Source organism: Pongo pygmaeus, chromosome 6 (assembly GCF_028885625.2).
Source record: "Pongo pygmaeus isolate AG05252 chromosome 6, NHGRI_mPonPyg2-v2.0_pri, whole genome shotgun sequence".
Taxonomy (NCBI): domain Eukaryota; kingdom Metazoa; phylum Chordata; class Mammalia; order Primates; family Hominidae; genus Pongo; species Pongo pygmaeus.
In genome coordinates, this window is record NC_072379.2 from 40,827,850 (window position 1) to 40,849,897 (window position 22,048).

At 47.6% G+C, this 22,048-nt stretch overlaps 1 protein-coding gene across 1 annotated transcript; it reads left to right on the plus strand.

Annotated features, from left to right (window-relative positions):
• The first annotated feature begins 10,963 nt into the window (after nt 1-10,963).
• On the plus strand, nt 10,964-20,783 carry CCDC201 (coiled-coil domain containing 201). The gene is made up of 3 exons (XM_054494799.2): nt 10,964-10,981; nt 17,406-17,849; nt 20,697-20,783. The coding sequence occupies exons 1-3, from the start codon at nt 10,964-10,966 to the stop codon at nt 20,781-20,783; spliced, it is 549 nt and encodes a 182-aa protein (XP_054350774.1).
• The last annotated feature ends 1,265 nt before the right edge of the window (nt 20,784-22,048 follow it).

Consider the following 22,048-nt stretch of genomic DNA (forward strand, 5'->3'; position numbering starts at 1 on the left):
CTCGGTGGCAGAGTGAGACCCTGTCTCAAGAGAAAAAGAGAGAGAGAGGAGAGAAAGAAAGGAAGAAAGAAAGGAGGAAAGGGAGGAAGGAGAGAGATAGGAAGGAAGGAAGGAAGGAAGGAAGGAAGGAAGGAAGGAAGGAAAGAAGGAAGGAAGGAAGGCTGGTCCTGGAAGATCACCAGGGAGGGAGCCGGCACCTGGGGACCCCTCATTCCTGTACCCCTTCTGAGCACCAACCAGACACCCAGAAGCTGAGGATCAGCCATGAAGGAGGCAGAGCCCCACCCTCAAAGATGTAGAGGGGGAAAAATAGTAAACAAATACTTTAACAAATGCACTGCAGCTTGTGATTAATGCATGAAAGAAAGAAAAGAACATCAGGAAGGGGACTATGGAACGATGCTTCAGATGGGATGGCCCACATAGCGACCAAAACTGGTGAGAGGAAGAGTTAGAGACAGATAAGAAAAGTCAGAGAGCCATAGACGAGGTCCATGCCTTAGCTCGAGGCCCCTCGGACTCACTGGAGCCAACTGCTTCCGTGTGGGAGTCATCGACTCTAACGGGCCTTTGACCACCCAAAGGTTGAGGACCATTCTGGGCTCAGTTATATCTTCATGGCACTGTTCCTTCCTCCTATGACCCTTTCTCCATCCCTGGGGACCCACCATAAATGTCCTCACCTCTGCACAGCCTGACTTCCGTGGCCCCCTGTGCAATCCTGATGCTTGATGTCACATTGGGTTATACTCATGCTGAAGAGCTAAAATAAATGCCTATCTACGTACTTGTGTGTGTGTGTGTGTGTGTGTTGGGGTGTGTGTGTGTCTCACCTGGTTTAGTGAACAGGGGACAAGCACATAGATGTCCTTCTGTCCAGCACCACACAGGCACCAATAGGTGCCCCATGCCCATTTGATAAAGAACTATGAATCCAATTTCACAGGACACCTGGAATCAGAGCAGGAGAGCAGGGAGGGGCGGGGGAGCTAGTGTTTCATAAACGTTTATTGTACTGGGCATACCTCATGCCAAGCTACACATACCAAAGTTGCCAGTAGGTCTCATCACCACCAGCTGGAGGTGAAGCCCGTTCTTCACCGGAATCAAAGCCTTTACCCTTCCTGCCATAGCATACAGGCATTTTATGTAGGCTAAGGCCAAAAATGTCTGTATGTGCAGGGGCAACTGGGAGCATATTTTGGGAGGCAGGGATGAACAGTTGTTTGGAGTAAGTGTGGAAAGCTTTCAGTGCTAGACATGGAATTTGTATTCAATCAACTGAGCAAAAAAGGGTATTAAACCAGGGACCAGGAGACCTCCTGCCTCATTGCAAATTCTCTGTGCTGCAAAGAAAAGAAACCACTATCAGTGATTCAGAAAAGGTGAGGGACACATAATCATAGCAGTCCCATTGTGTCACTCCAGGGGTTGCCTATGAATAGGGCCACACACAGCCTCTGCCAGTAATTTGATGACACTTCATAACGCATCTGTCTTTTTCTTGTGGGAACCGCAAGAACAAGTGTTGACCATTGCACTCAACAACTCAACTCTGACAATTGTGTTAGCCCTTAAAGGGGATGTCATGAAAGCTGGGAAGTATCAACAGCAGAGCAGCTCTGGAGCAAGACTGTTTATTTTTGTGCCTTAGATTTCTATGTCCTAGCATGTTGCATAAAGCCCCTGGCCTCAGTTTTTTCACCTGTAGGATGGGGATGATGGATTGCCTGGTACAATAAAGCACTGCATGAACAGGAGCTATTGTCATCCTGAGCTGCACGGTGGCTCGTTCCTGCCAAGGGCAGAGGCTGGGGCCTCTGGGGTGGTGCAGTCACACGGGCACTTCCATCATCTGCTCTTCCCAATCCTGCCTTCACGCAGTGTGCTGCTTACTCACCAGCAGCTGAAAATTGGGCAATCCATGCTCTGAAAAACAATACAAGAGTCAAGGGCAAAGTCAGACTTTCAAAGGGAAGAAATGCTGCAATCCAGGGACACCTCAGAAAGGAAGTTGTTTTTAACATGGGGAAAAAAAACAAAGTGATGTTTTGCTTATGTTCCATGATCAACACAGGGGATGATGTAAATCTGTGCAAAGGCCCAACATGCTGCCCTTATCTCCCAAGCTGATGAAGGACACCACTTGGCAAACTGATGGGAAAGTTTGAAAAAAATAGCTCTCGCCCACACTCCCCACTAATCAAAGTGGAAAAGTCACCTAGCTCTTGTCACGTCAACAAAACCCAGTTTCTAAACACAGGAGGAGCACAAATGTGTCCAGGCCAAAGCCCAAGGGACCCTGTCAGAAGACCAGGGTCTGAACGTCAGTGCTGGTGGTGGAAGCAAGGCCATCCCGAAGCATTTGCGTTCAGGGTGCAGTGGGTCAGGTGTAAGAGGGCAGGTATCAAGTGCCAAACATAGGGCAGGTGCTCTTCGCCTTCATTCTGTTATGCTCCCCACACATCAAGGCTGCTGAGGCCACAGACCCCTCCTAATTTCTCACCTCTGGTAAAGTGGGGTGGTTTAGACCACGGTCACTCACTAATTGGCATTTCTACCTAGATGAGTAGAAAGGCCCATCCCCAGGCCCTACACCAACTCCAGACTCGTGCCTCTGGGGGCGCATCCCACACTCTGTTACTTGGCAAGCCCCCTAGGAGAATCTGTTGCGTGCTCAAGTCTGAGGCCATGGGTTCACAAAGCACTTCTGGGCCTGCGCTTGCACAAAACCACTCCATAAGAAGTGAGAGATTAGGGTAATGGGTACATTTGAGGGAAGAAACGAAGAGGCAGAGCTATCATTGCTGCAGCTGGGTGGTGAGAGGGCCTGGGTGGTGGAGGGGAATGAGGACAAGCCACCAGGACACCAGAGCTCCCTGTTGCTCACTCCCAGGAGACACATGCATCTCATTCCCCCAAGAATCTTCACCACCCATATACAAACTAAGATGATTTGGTAGAAGATGACACTTACCTGGACTATGCATGGGCTTCAGGAAAGTCACGACTCTACTACCTTAGATGTGGTGTTGTTTGATTAACCCTGAATTCACTAGATGGTGGGAAGTGTCCATCACTTTGGTGAGGTGAAAATTCCCATACCAGGTTGGCCCCGTGAACTCACGCATGACCACCATGGGGATTCTGTCAGCAAGAAACCTCAATGTGCTTGTGGGGCCATCAGTCCAACACAAACACCAGGGCTGCCACTCACCCAGCCCACAATAGGTCGCCCCACAGGGGCAGCAGGACCTCTCCCACCCCAGGATGGAGCTGTCAAATTACTCTCTTCAGGTCCCCAGGCCCTTGCTGCACTCCCTACATACACTGACTTGGAGCAAAGGCTGTCAATTACAACACAGCTGCAGGCACTAAGGACGGGTGACCCCGGCTCTGCAGGACTTTGTGACATGGCCAGGCAGCAATGACCCTGAGGTAAAAAGAGTGGGAGTCTCATTCCCCAAGTCACAGTGTGCCCATCACGTGGGGTACCATCACCTGCATACAACGTGCCCATCTCCTGGCAGGCCGTCACCTGCATACAGTGTGCCCATCACCTGGGGTGCCATCACCCGCATATGGTGTGCATATCACACGGGGTGCCATCACTGGAGCTACCGTATGAGGATCATGTGTTTATGAAAACCACAGCATGTTACTTTTGGGGGACTTGGACTGTGGTTTCTTTCCAACTTTTCTTCATTACAAATAATGCTGCAATCATTTTAATCTTTCCTTTCCTTTCCTAATGATATTTTCTCAGGATAAAATTCCAAGTTTAAAATAATAAAATAATAAAAAATAACTCCTCTTCATCTCAATTTAAACAGCCAACAACAATGTATGAGAGTATAAGTTTCACTTCAATATCAGCAGTATTGTATGTTGACATTGTCATGTTTGCAGATTCGGTAACTTTATTTTTTTGTGTGTGAAGACAGAGTCTCACTCTGTCACCCAGGCTGGAGTGCAGTGGTGCAATCTCAGCTCACTGCAAACTCCAACTCCCAGATTCAAGTGATTCTCCTGCCTCAGCCTCCCGAGTAGCTGGGATTACAGGCACCCACCACCATGCCTGGCTAATTTTTGTATTTTTAGTAGAGATGGGGTTTCACCATGTTGGCCAGGCTGGTCTCAAACTCCTGACCTCAAGTGATCTGCCTACCTCGGCCTCCCAAAATGTTGGGATTACAGGCATGAGCCACTGTGCCCAGCTAGATACAGTAATTTTAAAGCAATACTGTGTTAGGTTATTTTGCACTTAGTTGATTATTAATGAAGTTTATAGTTGATATGGTTTGGCTCTGTGTCCCCACCCAAATCTCATGTCAAATTATAATTCCCGCTGTTGGAGGAGGGGCCTGGTAGGATGTGATTGGATCACGAGGGCAGTTCCTCATTGTTTAACACCATCCCCCTAATGCTGCTTGTTTGAAAGTGTATAGCACCTCCTCCCCACCACTCTGCCGTGTGAAGATGGTGCTTTCTTCTCCTTTGCCTTCTGCCATGATTGTAAGTTTCCTGAGGTCTCCCCAGAAGCAGAAGCCTGTTCAACCCACAGAACCATGAAGAGATTAAACCTCTTTTCTTTATAAATTACCCAGTTTCAGGTATTTCTTTATAGCAGCATGAGAATGAACTAATGCAGAAAATTGGTGCCAGGAGTGAGGCATTGCTATAAACATAACTGAAAATGTGGAAGCTACTTTGGAACTGGGTAAGGGGCAGAGGTTGGAACAGTTTGGAGGGCTCAGAAGGAAACAGAAGATGAGGGAAAGTTTAGAACTTCCTAAAGACTTTTCAATTGGTTGTGACCAAAATCCTAATACTGATACAGACAATTAAGTCCAGGCTGAGGAGTTCTCAGATGGAGATGAGGAACTTATTGGGAATTGGAGTAAAGGTCAATCTTGCTATGCTTTAGCAGAGACTAGCAACATTTTGCCCCTGCTCCAGGGATCTGTTAAACTTTGAACTTGAGAGAGATGATTTGCTGGAAGAAATTTCTAAGCAGCAAAGCATTCAAGACATGACCTGGCTGCTTCTAACAGCATCGGCTCATATGCATGTGCAAAGAGATTATCTGAAGCTGGAAATTATTTTCAAAAGAGAAGCAAAGTGAAAAAGTTTGGAAAATTTGCAGCCTAACCATGTGGTAGAAAATAAAAACCCATTGTCTAGGGAGGAATTCAAAGCTGCAGAAATTTGCATAAGTAAAGATGAATCAAACGTTAATAGCCAAGACAACGGGAAAAATGCCTCCAGGGCATTTCAGAGACCTAAGGGGGCAGCCACTCCCAACACAGGCCCGAAGGCCTAGGAAGGGCAAATGGCTTCATGGGCCAGGCTGAGGGCCCTGCTGCTCTATACAGCCTTGGGACATGGTGCCCTGTATTACAGCTGCTCCAGCTCCAGCCATGGTGAAAAGTGGCCAAGGTACTGCTCAGGCCATTGCTTCAGAGGGTGTAAGCCCCAAGTTTTGGTGGCTTCCACGTGGTGTTGGGCCTGTGTGTGCACAGAGGCAAGAGTTGAGGCTTGGGAGCCTCTGCCTAGATTTCAGAGGATATATGGAGATGTCTGGATGTCCAGGCAGAAGTCTGCTACAAGGGCAGAGCCTTCATGGAGAACATTTATTAGGGAGTGTGGAAGTGAAATGTGGGGCTGAAGACCCCACACATAGGGCCCACTGGAGCACTGCCCAGTAGAGCTGTGCAAAGAGGGCCACCATTCTCCAGACTCCAGAATGGTAGATCCACTGACAGTTTGCACTGTGCACCTAGAAAAGCTGCAGGCACTCAATGCCAGCCTCTGAAAGAAGCTGATGGGGCTGAACCCTGCAGTCCCACAGGTGAACTGATGCCCAGGGCCTTGGGAGCACACCCTTGCATCACTGTGGCCTGGATATGAAGTCAAAGGAGATTGTTTTGGAGTTTTAAGATTTAATGACTGCCCTGCTGGGTTTCAGACTTGCATCGGGCCTGAAGTCCCAATTTCTCCCTTTTGAAATGGGAGCATTTTCCAATGCCTGTACCCCCATTGTATCTTGGAAGTAATTAACTTATTTTGGTTTTACAGGCTCAAGGTGAAAGGGACTTTCTTTGTCTCAGATGAGATTTTGGACTTGGACTTTTGAGTTAATGCTGTAATGAGTTAAGACTCTGGGGGACTATTGAGAAGAAATGATTGTATTTTGCAATGTGAGAAGGGCATGAGATTTCACAGGGGCCAGGAGCAGAATGACACAGTTTTGCTCTGTGTCCCCACCCAAATCTCATGTTGAATTGTAATTCCCAATGCTGAAGGAGGGTCCATGGTTTCTAATGGTTTAGCACCATCCCCCTAATGCTGCTTGTTTGAAAGTGTATAGCACCTCCCCTTCCTCTCTCTCTCCTGTTCCACCATGTGAAGGCAGTTCTTGCTTCCCCTTTGCCTTCTGCCATGATTATAAGTTTCCTGAGATAACCTCAGAAGCAGAATCCTGTACAGCTTTCAGAAATGTGGGCTGATGAAACCTCTTTTCTTAAAAATTACCCAGTTTCAGGTATTTCTTTATAACAGTGTGAGAACAGACTAACACAATAGTTTTCCCTGCCCTGTGGTGCTTTACAAAGAGTACTGACCACTTATTTACAACCTGGGGTCAAAAGCAACCTAGAGCACACTGGTTGTGTAGAAAACAACATATTATCTGTTGTGGTGGAGTTTCCACAAAAACATATTCAATGGAAATGGAAATGGGGGCAGAGAAGGGAAATGCAGGTGGAAAATCATGACTGTAACAATGTTGGGAGAAGATGTAGAGATAGAAGGTGCTGAAAGTTGTTGAGTTTACCACATGCCACACACTGTCTTGAGGATTTTCTACACCTTATCACAAGACCCAGTGAGGGGCTCTCATTGTCCAGGGCTATGTGTCCCCTCCAAAGCCCATGTCAGCAAGATGACAAGAGCTGGGCTCTGAACCTACTCCTGCCACCACTTCCACAAGCACTGTATGTAACCCTAATGGGGTTCCGACATGGCTGACTAGCAGCCATACCCAAACTGGCAGCTTGGACTTGGATCACATCTGAATTCAGAGCCTGCATGTCCTGTGCAGTGAGGGGTTTGGGACTCTGTGCTGCAGAGCTTTCCTGGGATCCAATGAAAAGAATGTGTCAGGCTCTAGGCTTGGACCCAGGAGCTTGCAGGCGAATGCATGGCTTCTCCCCTGGCTGCTGCCCAATGATGGCCATGACAGCACCTGATGGCTGCCACCCAGTGCCAGGCTAACACCACTCTGTGGAAACACACTTTGATTTCCCAATTATATTATTCACAGACACAAACAAATATCCTTACACTGCCCAAACCAGTGTACCTATGTGCCAGGAGGTCACAGAGACCTGAGATTCATGAGGTTGGGGCAACACTTAAGTCAAGAGGTCAGGGCAACCCTAGAGTCAGGAGGCAACTCTGGGAACCTGGAGGTCAGAAAGCCCTGGGGGTGGCCTGGCCAGCTTTGTGCTGCATTTTGGGACATGAGATGGGGTCCAGGCTAGGTCCTTTGCAGCACTGTGATCTTGGGCAAGTTGCCTGATAGCTCTATGCCTCAGTTTTCCCATTGGCAAATGGAATAGCACCTGCCACATCAGATTTTTCTGTATCAGTCCTTGTGATAGAAAATAATTACACTATAGGAGGTCAGGGTTCCTCACCAGGTAAAAGGGTTGTCATGGTAGTTATCTGAGTTACTGTTTTCTTCCTTGTGCTCAGGAGGGCCCTCTGGGAAAGTCATTGTGATTTCTTCGTCCTCTACAAGATTCGACATGGCCTCACCCTGATGGCTCTCTGATGCTGTCTGCCCCTCTCTCCTGCCCTCTGACCCCTTCTAACCAGGACACACTCTGCTGTCCTCTGACTCTTCAGCATACTCTCCCAATTTTAAGGTCTGACCCTTAATTCCATCAGCAAAGTCTCTTTTCCCATGTGACAGAACAGATTCACAGTTTCAAGGGAATAGGGCGTGGTCATCTCTGCAGGCCACTGTTCTGGGGCCAAGTGGTACTTCTGACAAATACTTGTCATGTGCATCTGTTTCATCCTTGCCTGGGACTGTTAAGGTCTTATGACAGGGAACTTAGACTCTTGTGTTTTCAAAAGTAATTCAGGACTCCAGTCTAAGAACAAACCACTCTGTCCTCAGGCACGCCCAGGTGGCACAGTGCGGGGAAGAGAGACCTGAGCAGGAACCAGGAACCCGGACGAAGCAGCCCCCGCTGCTTCACTCCAGTACTCTGGACAAGCCTCTCCCTTCTGCTGCCCTCAGTTTCCCCATCTGGAAAATGAATTGACTGTGCTAAGGCAGCTTTACTTTCAAACACTTTTATTCATTAGGTGTTGTTTTTAGAAAAATGCGAAGCAATTAAGTGATGTGAAAGTTTATCCACCATCCTGCCATCTGTATGTCACCAACGCTACCATTTCTGTGTGTCTCTTTTTGGATATGTGCGTACATATGTGCCTGTGTCAGTTTTGTTCTTTTTTTTTTTTTTGACTGAAGCCTCCTCCTCCCGGGTTCAAGCAATTCTCGTATCTCAGCCTCCCGAGTAGCTGGGACTACAAGTGCACACCACCATGCCTGGCTAATTTTTGCATTTTTAGTAGAGACGGGGGTTTCACCATTTTAGCCAGACTGGTCTCGAACTCCTGACCTTAGGTGATCCACTTGTCTTGGCCTCCCAAAGTGCTAGGATTACAGGCGTGAGCCACCGCGCCCAGCCCTGTGTCATTTTTAAAATGAGATCACACTATACTGCCTATTCTACAGCTTTTTTCTCCTTTAATATATCACAAACATCTTGTCTGTAGTGTGTGTATGCGCATATGTGTACATCCATGCACATACACATGTTCACACTCACATATTGGCTGCAAAGTTTTCTTTCCCTCAGACTCATTCTAATTTATTTCATCAGTGTCCTTTTCCTGGCTATGCACACTGCATCTACTTGGGCTTTTAAAGATAACACTCCATGGCTACCAGTTAACAGGAAATAAGGAACGACTCAGTTTGATTATCTCCTGACATACTCATACAAGGGGAATTGCTGGTTCAAGGCCATCCATACTTTTAAGTGTATCATACATTCACACCAACTTGCACTCCAGAAAGGCTGTACCCCTAGAGCCCCCTCCCAGGGTAGAAGACTTTCGAGCCACCCTCAGCACTTGAACCTGGAGCCAGTCACCCGGCTGTGTTGCTCTGTGCCAACCAGGACAAGTTGGGATAGCTCTCTGATAAACCCTTTCTAGTGCTCTCTGAAGCCTCAGGAAGAACCCAGGATTCAGGGATCGCAACCTCTCTTGCCACTGAGTGTTCTGAAAGCGGACTGTCAAAGGGTGAGTGTGAGCATCCACTGCAGGCCTCAGCTCTGCGTGCTGCTCACAGGCCTGGGTGCTGAGATCCCCTTAGCTCTGCAGCCGTGCCTCCTCATTTAGGTTCCTATGTGCAGATGTTTCAGAGCTGGGAAAGCCCTCACATAGCACTTCATTTTACAGAGAAAGGAGAGAGCCAGTGACAGCATTCATTCACCAAAATCACACGGCAACTTAGTGGCAAAGTTCAGAAAAACAATACAGAGTATCAAGGGATAAAAAGCACTTATTTTGGAGTCAGACAGTTCTGGGTTCTTGTCTTAGTTCTGCTAAATACCACTAGGTGAACTCCAGCAATTTGCCCCACAACTATGGGCTGTCTTTCCCTTATTAAAATAGGCTTACTGGCCTTGCACGGTGGCTCACACCTGTAATCCTGGCACTTTGGGAGGCCAGACAGGCAGATCGTGCAGAGTTCGAGACCAGTCTGGGCAACATGGCAAAGCCTGTCTCTACAAAAAAGTACCAAAATTAGCCAGGCATGGTGGCATGCACCTGTAGTCCCAGCTACTTGGGAGGCAGAAGCAGAAGGATCCTTTGACCCCGGGAGGAGGAAGTTGCAGTGAGCCAAGATCACATTGCACTCCAGCCTGGGTTACAGAGCAAGACTCCGTCTGGAAAAAAAAAAAAAAAAAGTAAGTAAATGAATAATAAAATAGGCATACTAAACACTTTGCTTTGGGGTCGGTAGAAAAGTGAGATTATGTCTAAGAACAAACTACCACAGATAATTCTAGTCGTTACTAGCTTCTGAATTGCTCTTTTTAGTTTCATCCCCCAAAAAACTTCAGGCATGGTTAGAGATTACTATTAGTATAGATCAGCTTTAGTATAGATTGGTAAAGATTAATTTACCATTACTCTGTAGCACCTGTTGCCTTTCATTCGTGCAGTGGTTCCTAAGTGGACCTGCAGCAGAGCAACACCTGGGAGTCGTTAGGTGATACCAATCACGGGTCCCTGCCCAGGCTTGCCCAATCAGGAACTGGGGCTGGCCCAGTGCTCCGGGCTCTAACAAGCCCTCCAGGAGGTTCTGAGCAGCTCAAGTTTCAGAAGCACTGAATGAAGGACTGACTGATAAGGGGTCTTCTGCAGAGAAACATATCTTGTAGTCCAATGGTTGTGGGTCCTCTTTTCTTGATATAGAAACATGTTTGTTTTTTTTTTCCAGTCGCCTTATGGATTGAGTTGGGGTGGTAATCTCCATTCCTGTAGGTTGTTGTGATGCACATCAAACAGTATTTGGAACAGGTGGCTTGTTGCTGGGGGCCAGGGGGCGGGGCACAAGTGCCCAGCCAGCCTTCACTTCCCGCAGGCCCAGGTGCACACAACAGAAACCAACAAGGGGAAGGCCTAGAGGGTGAGGGAAACCTGCCCCACACCTGCGCAATGGCGTGGCCATCAAGCTAACTCTGGCTCGGGTGGGCTCCTGCATACCTACCTGGGCCTAAGTGGGGACATGGCAGGTATTTCTTGGTGCTGAGGGCCACAGGGTGGGCGCTGCAACTGCCCACTTGGAAGCCAGCCCCAGAGGCAAAGCAGGATGGAGCCTGGGGTGCAGGTAGGTGGGGAGGGGTGCAGCCTGGGAATGAGATCTAGCTGAATACAGTAAGAGGTGGCGGGTGGGTAGGAAGGGAGGGCACTCAAGGCTGCCTGAGCAAGAGGTTGGTTGATGACTGGCCTTAGGCCTGGCCCTGTCCTGAGCTGGCACAAAGCTGTGGCCTGGTCCTGGCGGCCTGTGGGTTGGGCAGGCTGGGCACTAACACCCTGGGGTCCTCGGGAGCCTTGCCCAGAGTCTCCTCTTGATGCCCACGACATGGCCTGCAGGAGAGATCTTCTGCCAGAGCCCCTGAGCTTCCACATTTCCCTAGCCTGGGCTCTGAGGTGCCAGGTGTGTCCCAGGCCTTCCAGATTCCCCAGAGCCCATGCACAATCTCAGTGACATCAGGTGGGGTCAGGCATTGTCCTGAGACACTGGTCATTGGTCCTCCTCCATCTCCTCCCCTGGCCTGTCTCATGAGGCCTTTGGAACCTCAGCATTAAGAACAACCTTAGCCACAGCCCTTAGGGAAAGCCAGGCCACCAAGGGGACCAGCAGCCCCAGGGCACAGTGACAGGACACCTCATGCTCTAGATGCAAAAGGAAATGCCGTCCTGCAGAAGTAGATCACAATCCCACCTGAAGTTAAAACCTGTCCTTAGCACCCTGCGTTGCATACAGCTCTGGAGCCTACAGCTCCGCCTGCTGGATGGAGAAGTAACTCCCTCTCCCAACCCAGCAGCCCTGGGCGCCCCATTCCTAGTCTCCCGTGCCTGGGCTTCTTTGTCAGAGAAGTAGGGATTCTTTTTCTATTTTTTATTTATAAATAGAAAATGCATGCCTGTGGTTTCAAAAGTGATCAAAAGTATAAGAGCATAAAGTTTCAAAAGCATAAGATGCACAGTGACCACTGCTGTCCTCCAGCCCTTTCCCCACCATAAGGAAACATTGTTTTTAGCTGCTTCGAATATCCTTCTATAGAGTAACTCTCTAGAAGGGGAGGTGGTGTCCAAATAGAATACTAACTTACAAATTTGAGTGCTACCAAATTGCCTTCCATAGAAGATGTTCCAGTTTCCTCTCTGCGTTGTCTAAAGTTTTCATACTTCTGAATTTTTGAAGTCCAATAGATAAAACCAAATGGGAATTTGGTTTCATTTTGATCTGCATTTTTATTACTGAGAATGAGGTTCAGCATGTGTATACTGAAGGACCAGTTTCTATGAACTGTTAAGAAACTTTGTGGATTTATCCATCAGGTTGTTGGATGTTTTTCTAAATAGGAAGATTCACTGCTTGTTTATCTTTTATAGAAATTGTGGTTCATCTTTTATCTTTGCATTGGTGTATCTTTTTTCTTTCCTTTTTTTGTAGAAGTTTTTATAAGTTTATATGTAGTCTAGTTCTTTTATGACCTCTATGTTGTGAGTCATAGCAAAGCCTTACATAAGTTTATAGATAATGCACTGATAGTTCCTTCTAATACTGTTACGGCTTTCTTTTCTACATGTAAGTCTTTAATCCACTTGGAATTTATCTTGGTGAACAATGTGATTTAAGAACCTGACTTTGTTTCAGATTTTTAATTTTTTTGTTTTTTTTTTTCTGGTAATTTATGAATTTTTAAAATCTTAGATTCCTTGTCATTTATTTTAGTGTAAGCCATGAGTTATAGGGACTTGGCTTTGCTGTTATTATTTTTTTCCCAAGTGGCCAACCAGCCAGAAGAAGATGTGATGAAAGAGAAAAAAAGCACATTCTTCTCTAATCATTTGAGATGTACCTTCTGCCATATGACATCCTCATATGCATGTCTGGGTCATCTGTTCTGGGCATATATTTGTAAAACGATACTAAATTGTTTTCTCTGTAAGCTTTCAATATATTACAATATTTTATCAGAAAATATCAAATTATCAACATTTAAGTACTGATTTTTAGTTCACTTTTATAGATTAAAGTAGTTTCTGTTAATAAAAATATACTTATGTTACTTTGCAGTTTCTGTTTGATAGAAGTCCCAGTCTGTCTTCTCGCCCCCATTTCTTAACTTTACTCTGAGATCTCAATCTCTTTTTTGAAGTTGAAGAATTTAAAGTCTTTCCAAGTGCTGATTATCCTCCAAGTAACAAGATAATCTTCTATGGGATTTTGATTTTGTTGTTGTTGGTTTTTTTGTTGTTGTTGGTTTTTTTTCCCCCCCTGTGATCTAGCATGGGCTTAAAAAGGTGAATTAGTCTCGGTTACTACTTTATTTCTGATTTTCTGTATTTTTTCCTAGGAGTTTGCTCTATGAATGTTGATGCTGTATTGTCTGTTGTAATCATAATAGCTATGCATTTTGGTTTTTGTTTTTATTACACTGTACTTCCAGTTTTGGTCTTGTTTTGCTTATTTGCCATAAATTCAACCTTTTCCAATATAAATATTGATGTCCACATTTTTTCATTTGTACTTCTATGGCATTATCTTTGCTCATAATTCTACTTTGAAGCTTTCTACAGTACTTTGTCTTAGATACGTCTCACTGTATGCAATGTGTAGTTGGATTTTGCTTTCTAATCCAGTCTCAGTGCTTTAATAGGTGAGTTTATTGTTTGCCTTTATTAACATGACAAATATATTTGGTTTTTACTTCTTTCAGTTTACCAAAGGAGTCATATCAATGGTAAATAAATACATGAAAAGATGTTCAACTTCTTTACTCATTACAGAAATGCAAATCAAAACCACTTGCAAGTAAGATGCTGCTTGTGCAAATGAGATGCACTACTAAACTGTCAGAAAACTTTTTTAAAAATTAAAAATTGGCAGTGACAAATGCGGGTAAGAATGTGGAGCAACTGCTGGCTGCGGTGGCTCATGCCTGTAATCCTAGCACTTTGGGAGGCCGAGGCGGGTGGATCACCTGAGGTCAGCTGTTCGAGACCAGCCTAGTCAACATGGCAAAACCCCATTGCTACTAAAAATACAAAAATTAGCTGGGCATGGTGGCACATGCTTGTAATCCCAACTATTCAGGAAGCTGGGGCAGGAGAATCACTTAAACCCAAGAGGCAGAGGTTGCAGTGAGCTGAGATCGCACCACTGCACTCCAGTCTGGGTGACAGAGCATGACTCTGTCTCAAAAAAAAAAAAAGTGCAGCAACTAAACTGTAAAGTAGCAGCTTTCCAACTTGCCTGTACTATTCTTCCAACCCACCAGCAATATAAGGGATGCTGGTTGGTGGGATAGAAACACGGTGCAGGCACGTTGGAAAGCAGCTTGGCAGTTTCTGATACTGACTCATGCTGTGGAGTAAATCCTATCCTTCAGGTTATTTGGAGTTCACACAAATCCATTTTTAAGGGCTTTGCTGAAGCAAACGATGTACAAAATAAACATACTCCAAGAGCAACACAGTAGAAGCTCTGTAAATGGTCATGATCAACTCATCATCCCAAAAGGAGGAGGCGCTCCCTCCCTCCTTTCCGGCCAAGCCTGAGGGGTTTGGGATGGGAAGCCAGGCCTCCACAGAACAGTTGCTCCTGGGGAAGCCTTGGTTTCACCAACTCTAGTTCACACCTCATTGTTGCTACTTCTGTTTCAGGCCAATAAGACATCTGGGTTTGAATATTTCCTCCGGTGACTTGACTACAATCATACTTACCTCATAAGAATGCATAAGAAATCAATGAGAACAGATTTTAATGTTCCAGCACACTCTACTGAATAGATGGTTCCAAGAAGAACCTTCCTTAGACCACATTTTTTTGCCCTGGCCTCATTCTAAGGCCTTGGTGGAAAGTTAAACACATAGCTTTTTCTATACTATCTCATTATGCCACATCCAAATATTCTATTGTGCATGTTTTGTTCAAAAGAGTCAGTGACATGAGAAATCATCAAGGATGTGGAAAACTATGTAACAATGTGTATTATGATTCCATTTATGCAGATACCTAAGTTTTTTCCTTTATATGTGGAATGCATGTATCATATTTGCTTACATGGAAATATGCTGGAAGGAGAGGTAACACAGTGCTAGAGGAAACTACCTAGAGGGAGAAGGACTAGAGAAAGGTTAAGACTGGACTTTCAACTGGACTTTCTAGTATAACTTGTTTGTTTCTATAATGTTTGACAAGATGAATTCACTTAGAAAATGAGAGCTGTGTTTAAGTGCTATAGCCCCTTCCCCTGAAAGCTGAGGGCAGGGTGGTTGAGGAAGGGTCCTCCCCAGAGTGGATGCAAAAACCATGTCAGAGTGCTGGCTTTGAAAAATACAGGGCTCATCTCCTGGGATGATGTAAGACTCTTTCCATTATTTGTCCAGCCATCTGTGCTCTGAAGAGTGAGGGGCGTCCTGAGGCCTCACATTGGGGGTGAGGCGGGAGAAGCCACAGACCAGGGACTCTGGCTTCTCCTTAAATGCAATTTTCACTATCTCTTCTATGTCAGCCAGTCCCTAAGATGGCCATCGGTGACCATCACAATTTGGTAGTCATACCTTTGTGGGGTTCTCCCACACTGAAGAAAACTGACTGGTGCAAGCAATAGGTTTTCCAGAAATGAAGGAGTGTGACTTCTGAAGTTAGATTATACAAAGACATTGCAGCCTCCATGCTGTGCTCTTTTGGCCCACTCTCCCTGGAGGAGACTAGTTCTGTATCTGGGGGACACTCAGCTAGCCCCTGGAGAGGCCAGGCAGAAATAAACTGAGGCCTCCCACCAATAGCTAGCACCAAATTGCAGGGCATGTGGGTAGTGAGCCACCTTGGCATAGAACCTCCATCCCCAGTCAAGCCTTCAGATGAATGAAGCCAATACCTCAATGACAGCCTCATGGGAGACCCAAGCCAGAACTGCCCAGAGAGGCTGCTCCCAAATTCCTGACCCATAGAAATTACAATTACAGATGTCTGTTTTAAGCCACTAAGTTTTGGTGTATTTGTTACCCAGTAAATAACTAATATACTTTCCCACCACTTTGAATGAATATTCCTAATCCATCTCAGGTTTAAAGCAATTGCTCATCTATCTCTTTGTTCTAAGAGAAACTTAGCTTTCTATTACTTCACCATCATTAAAATGGTTTCTAGCTGTGCCTCCCCCAAAATTAACTACCAGATAATCCTCTCTGTGCACAAATGCGTACAATAATTTAGCAAAGTGGTGACGTCCTTGAACTTACGACATAATTATCAGCCCAGGAAGAAGCCACAAGCCAGTCCTGAGCAGGTGGACTCCTAGGTGCAGCCCTCAGGCTTTCACCTTAGACTGGAGTGGATCTGTTTTCAGGAATGCTGATGTGCTTTTCTGAGTCTCTCCCAAGTACATTCTGCATTCCTGTGATTGCTGGCTCTGTCCAGGCAATGGACATACACTTGCTAATCATATAGTATTGGCAGGCATGCATCAGGAAATGTCAAAATCATTCCATTTTTAACATTCTTTTCTTTTAGAAAAGTTCCAGTTTTTTCTACACCCTGAATGACAGTGGCTTCCTTAATAGATTTAGGATGTCATTGCCTGCAGCAGACATTGTAACTGGGCACTGTTACTCCTACTACCAAAAAATAAATGCAGGAAATTGTTCCATTCAAGTGGGATTAAACATAAAATGAAAAATCTGGTATTGCTTTGGCAGTTACCTCCATTGGTAGTAAATCGGCCAGATGTGCAGAGATGCCAGTTAGGAGCACGCATGTGTGTGTCTGAGACACCAAGAGATCATTACAAAGCAACTGGACAACTCAATCTGCTGTCAGGTCACTTTGACATGGACAGACTTCAAGGGGCACTGCAGAGGCACATACCTTATGGTGAACACAAATGTGCCTGCCGGGTATAGTTCATCAGGATCTGAGAAAAGGGTGTGAGTGCAGGAGCATGATTCACTTAAGGCATTCTTTTGGAAGAAAACATTGGCTGTGATGGAATTGTTACAGTCCATCCTGGGGCTCAGAGTTGGGATGTTACCTCCAGGGCACACACCACCTACTGCAAGCCACCTGCCCAGTGTGCTTCACCTGTTCATAAAATACTACAACGTTTGTCAACAGTTTTGCCTGTTTATGTTGTGAGTCTACAAGTCAGGATGATTTCATTGACAATGCCTTACAGATTTTTCTTGGTGGAAAAATATTTTTACCTGAATGTTATCTATGCTTCAATCCTATTCTTGAAAAATACATCTCTGACTAATGCTTACTGTTTTGACAATAAGAACATCCATTAAAAGGCAAGCTCAGAGGGGTGTGGTCTAGCCCTGTGCAGGGTTCCATCTCAGGGCCTGCAGTTCTGCCCCTGGGTTCTGCACACTCCCCTCTCTGGGCGACAACTCGGGTCTGCCTCATGGGGCCGTCATGCTTAAAGAAGAATGTGCCTGGGGTCAGAGTTTAGTGCCTGTCTCAAGGCTCCTCATGACCTTCTAGGACTCAAAACTCTGTTTTTACTTTGCAGGATCCAGGATTGAGCTCCTCTGAGGATGAGAGCCCCTCTCTAGCGATCAGGAGCCCCACCTTGAGAAAGCCCCTGAAACACAGCACCCCTGAGGAGGCAGCCCTGGGCTGGAGCCCAAGGTCATCAGGAGGTGCCTCCTATCTCAGTGGGTCCCCAATGCCTGCACACTTCTCTCAGGTCCTTGCGTCCCACCCAGCAGGGGTCAGCCCTCCAGCCACTGTCAGGAAAATGAGGCTTTCTACTATCTGGGCCTCCAAGGAGTCCAGCTTGGATCTCTCAGCTCTTGGGGAAGAGCCACCCACATCAGCCTCATTAGCCCAGCAGCAGCAGCAGCAGCAGGAAGAGTCCCTCCGGGCAAAGAGCTGGCCACAAAACCCTGGATTGCCTGGGATCCTGAACACAACTGGGAGGAAGAGACGAGACCTGAAGAAGCGGGCAGCTGCGGTATGCATTATCCCTGTCCCTGTCCCATCCCTTTCCCCCAGGAGTTCTGGGTCCCTGTGGAAGATTAGGAGAGTGAGCACTGCTTGGGCCATGGAGCGCTCAACACCCTCCTTCCCCCAGTTAATGCTCCCATGGCGTGGCATTGGGGGCCAACACACCCTTACTCTGCACATGAGGTCACATGGGACAGGATCAAGGCTGTCCAGCCTTTCCGACACCTGCTGCTGCCCTGTCCAAAGACACCTCTATGCTCTGAGGCCCCCCGTGACTGATGCTGCCTGTGGTGAACATGAGCTTCCTGGCCTCGTGGTCTGGCATCCAGACCCAGGCTGCCGCTGGCTGGCTGCTTTGTCATTGCTCTTTAGCTCACAGGAGTCTGGGTGATGACTCAGCTTTGGGGCTTCGCAGACATGTTGGAGTGACAGGGAAGGTCTGATATGTCATCTTGTTACAGAATAGCAGAAAACAGCCTATTCTAGTAAAAATCTGCTTCGCTGTGCTAAGTCTCTTCACATCTTCCTGTGCTTTGAAGAGGGAGCTGTTACATTCCTGGAGCACTCCTGCATTTCTAAGGACCTGGCTGTCTTCCCATGGACCATTGTGACAGGGATGTCCCACCTTCACCATAGCCAGGTTTGTAGGCCCTTACCACAGCTGGAGAACCAGCAGGGCACACACTGTCGCAGACCTACTTTTGACTCTCAGAGGCCATCTTCTTCCTTTGCTAATTGGAGATGCTGTGAAGCTGAAAGGACCCAATGAGAAGAGGATTGCAAGGGCTCGGATCCCCAGGGTAGCAGGCAGTTGGGAGGTGCCCTGGCCCTCTCCTGGCAGAATTCTGCCTCCTCGCCCATTTGCTGGTTTATCCTCTGGCCTTGTTCTAGTAGCTTCCTGAAAAGGGGCACTTTTCCAGCCAGCAGTCTTGGAGCCCTCAGAACTGGAAGGCCCTGTGTGCCCCTGTCCCTGACTCCCACCTGCCCAAGCCTCTCCAGATCCCTTTTGTGGTTCTTGGTGGTGCTGAGTTTCATTTTGGGGTTAGTAGTCTTGCTCAGCTGCTGGACACTCCCTGGGCCCATCTGACTCTGGAAGACCTTCCCGTACTTTTCCTTCCTAACCTTGGGCTCTGTGTTCTTTCTCTGTCTGTGATCCTCTGCAGTTGGATGTTGGACATCCTGATTGATTCTCTGAGTTTCTTTTCTATTTGCTATTTAGCCCTTTCTTCTACTTTTTAGGAGAGTTGCTCAGTTCTGTCTTCCAAGGTTACTGAGTGATGACGTTATTTTCTTCCTTGCCGCACTCCCTCATGTTCTTTACCCTGGCTTGCTTGCTGTCTTCTCTTACCTTCTGAGGGTGCTGATTTTGCAGTGGAGTTTTCCAGCCTCTCTTCCGTGCCCTGCTGTCCTGTGGCTGTGCCTGGCTGCTGCCTCCCAATTTGGAGAGGGCCATCACAGGGCTGGGTGGGAGCTGATGGAAAGCCTCAAGTTCCGAGTGGGAATTGTCCACCAAGGGTCACCCGGGGGTTAACTGCTTCTTTACTGCACCACATCTGCCACCTCTTGCTAGTCAGCATCCCCATGGGTTAATGTTCCCACTTGTGGCCAGGAGAGGTGGGACTGGCTGGGGTATTCTGGGAGCTGAAGGTGAGAAGGGGCCTGAAGGTCTCACCATGGGTAGAGCTTGTGGGGAACAACAACCCACGTGGAACGCATGTTGTGGATGCTCCCGATGGAGCATTCCAGCTGCCCTCAGCTGAGCCTGGATCCCCACAAGGCCCCTCTGTGGGATCAGAGGCTATTGCATCTTCCTCAGTTGCTGTGACAAACTGAGTTTCTGGGAGTCCGGACAGGCAGTGCCTGTACCACACAGCCCTCTGAGAGCCTCAGCTCTCAGCAGCCTCCCTGGAGGTCACCCTCTGTGCACGGACATGAACACTGGGCACCAGGAAGGCAGCCCCCGCCTCAGGCAGGGAGGGGCACTGGGAATTCGCTGGTCCTCCTACCAGATGATCCACGGGATCTTGCAGACCCCAGCCTGGCCCTCTCTGCTGGCCAGCAGTGGTGCTTGGAGCCTTGGCCACTCTGTCTCTGCTCCAGGACGCCTCCTGGTGGCTCCTGCTGGCTGGGGCTCAGACCTTCTGCTCTTACAGCTGGCCCTCTGGAGGTTCCTCTCATTTCTTATTCTCAGTCCTGTGGGTTTGCTTCTGTCTTATACTTTCAGGGCATTAGGAAGACGCTGACCACTGACCCATGGTGGGCCTGCCATTGTTGGCCGGTGGACCCCAGCCACACTCCACGTGATCTGGCTCAGCCACCTGAAATCCCCAGGTTCCAGTCTCTACTCCATCCTGGCATCGTGTTTAGTGTTAGGAGTTTACCCATCCTCGTCTTCCCTGTGCTGAACTGGGGAGGCCTCCTTCGTTCCCTGCTGTAGCTGCCCTGAACACCCTCCTAGAAGAGGGTGCTCTAGAGAGCAGTTACAAAATCCCATCTAGACTGACCTATGCACCTGTTCCCACGCAGGCTCGTCTACTCCATACTTGCAGCCTGTCTGCCCCTTCCCTGGCACTTTTTGTCCCTGTCCCCTCCTTTGTCAGACACAGACTTCATCTGCACCTTACCCCATTCACCTATACACTCGTCTGTCTCCACACCAAGAGTGGGCCCTCTGGGTGGCACAGTACCCCGTGTGAAGTATGTTTGAAGCACACAGGCCGAATTATATAGGGCTGGCTGGGCCAGCTGCAGACCTTGAGTGGGCATTTATTTTCTAAAGCACATTTTGCAGCAGAAGAGCTTGTCTCCGGTAAAGATGGATGCTGCTATGGGGTGATGCCTTTCCTTTAAACAGATGGAGCGAGTGCGACAGTGGGAGATCTACGTGCTTCAGAACATCGAGGAAGCCACCCAGCACGAGCTCACCATCGAAGACGACTGAGTGCTTGGTGCCAGGACAGGAAGGCAGGGTGCTCTACAGCTGCATGACTCGGGCTGGCTTAATCATCCACATGGTGCCCTCCTTGGGCTGGCCCCCAGTGCTGTTGCCCTTCTCCGTGGGGTGGGAAGAACAGGTTTGATAAGATCCTGTTGCTTAGACTGTAAATGTGTTTCTGGGAGGCACTGACATTGATGAGGGTCAGCAGAGGTGGCAGGTTAAAGAAGACAGGGCTCTGCATGGTGTGTAACTTGAGCCCTGGGTTTTCTACTGCCCAGCTCTGGCCTTGGGGACAGCTCTCTGCTTGTCTGAGCCTCAGCTTCCTTACCTGAAACATGAGAAAACCCCATCCCAGCCTGATGAAATGAGTTTGGAGCTGACGTCTAGGCGAGGGCGGCCGTAGCCACTTAGCCCTCTCAGGAAAGAGTTGGGCCAATGCCCCATGAGCATATTCGGGACAGCAGGATTGAAGGCCTGAGGCAGGAACTGGAAAGAAAATCTCTGCACTGGATGGTGGGTTTCCAACCCTATGGTTATGGTGGTCTCATTGGAGCACCAATGGTGAGGGACGTATGTTCCCTTCCCTTATGTGGAGAGGGACCAGGTTTTGAGAGGAGGGGAGTGCCCATAGTCCCACCCCTAGAGGGTACCTACCTCCTTCCTCAATAGGCTGTAGGAGAAACTAGACTCTGGGATCCCAGGATGTTTGCAGATAAAGACAAGGAAGCTTAGGGGAACTCAGAGGCCAGTCCACCCACACTGCATGGCTGAGAAGGCTCCAGGAGTCACCACACCTGGTATCAGGGGCAGGGTAGGTATCCTAGTGAGCCTGAAATGCCACTCTAGGAAAGCCCCAAAACTGTGATTCTCACCTGGAAGGCATTCTGGAAATCTGAGAATGCTGGCTGTGTTTGTTGAGTGCGTAAGGCTAGAGGAACTTAACCTTTAACAGTTGCAGGGGCCAACCCCCTGCATTCTCCCTCTCCAATGCTGTGCTCCCTGCTTAACATCAGGGTCCCACCCAAGTGATCAATAATATGAAGGTAATACATATTGTAAGGAAGAAAAAAGAGATGTCCAGGTAGCTTCAGTTTAACCCAAAGCCAGCATCAATTCTCCCAAGTACAGGCATCTCAGCAAGACCTGTTTGTGTGGACATGTTATGGTTACTAAATACAGAGCTAGAGTTTATTCATATAAATGTTTACATCCTCCACTCTAAAAAGCTTGCTTTTTTCTTCCTAAAAAGAATGCACACGTTTCCAGCC

Bases quoted from the DNA above. Each gene is read 5' to 3' on its own strand.
- CCDC201 (XM_054494799.2), top strand. The intron at 17,850-20,696 runs GTATGCATTATC...TCCTTTAAACAG, and splicing joins TGAAGAAGCGGGCAGCTGCG to ATGGAGCGAGTGCGACAGTG.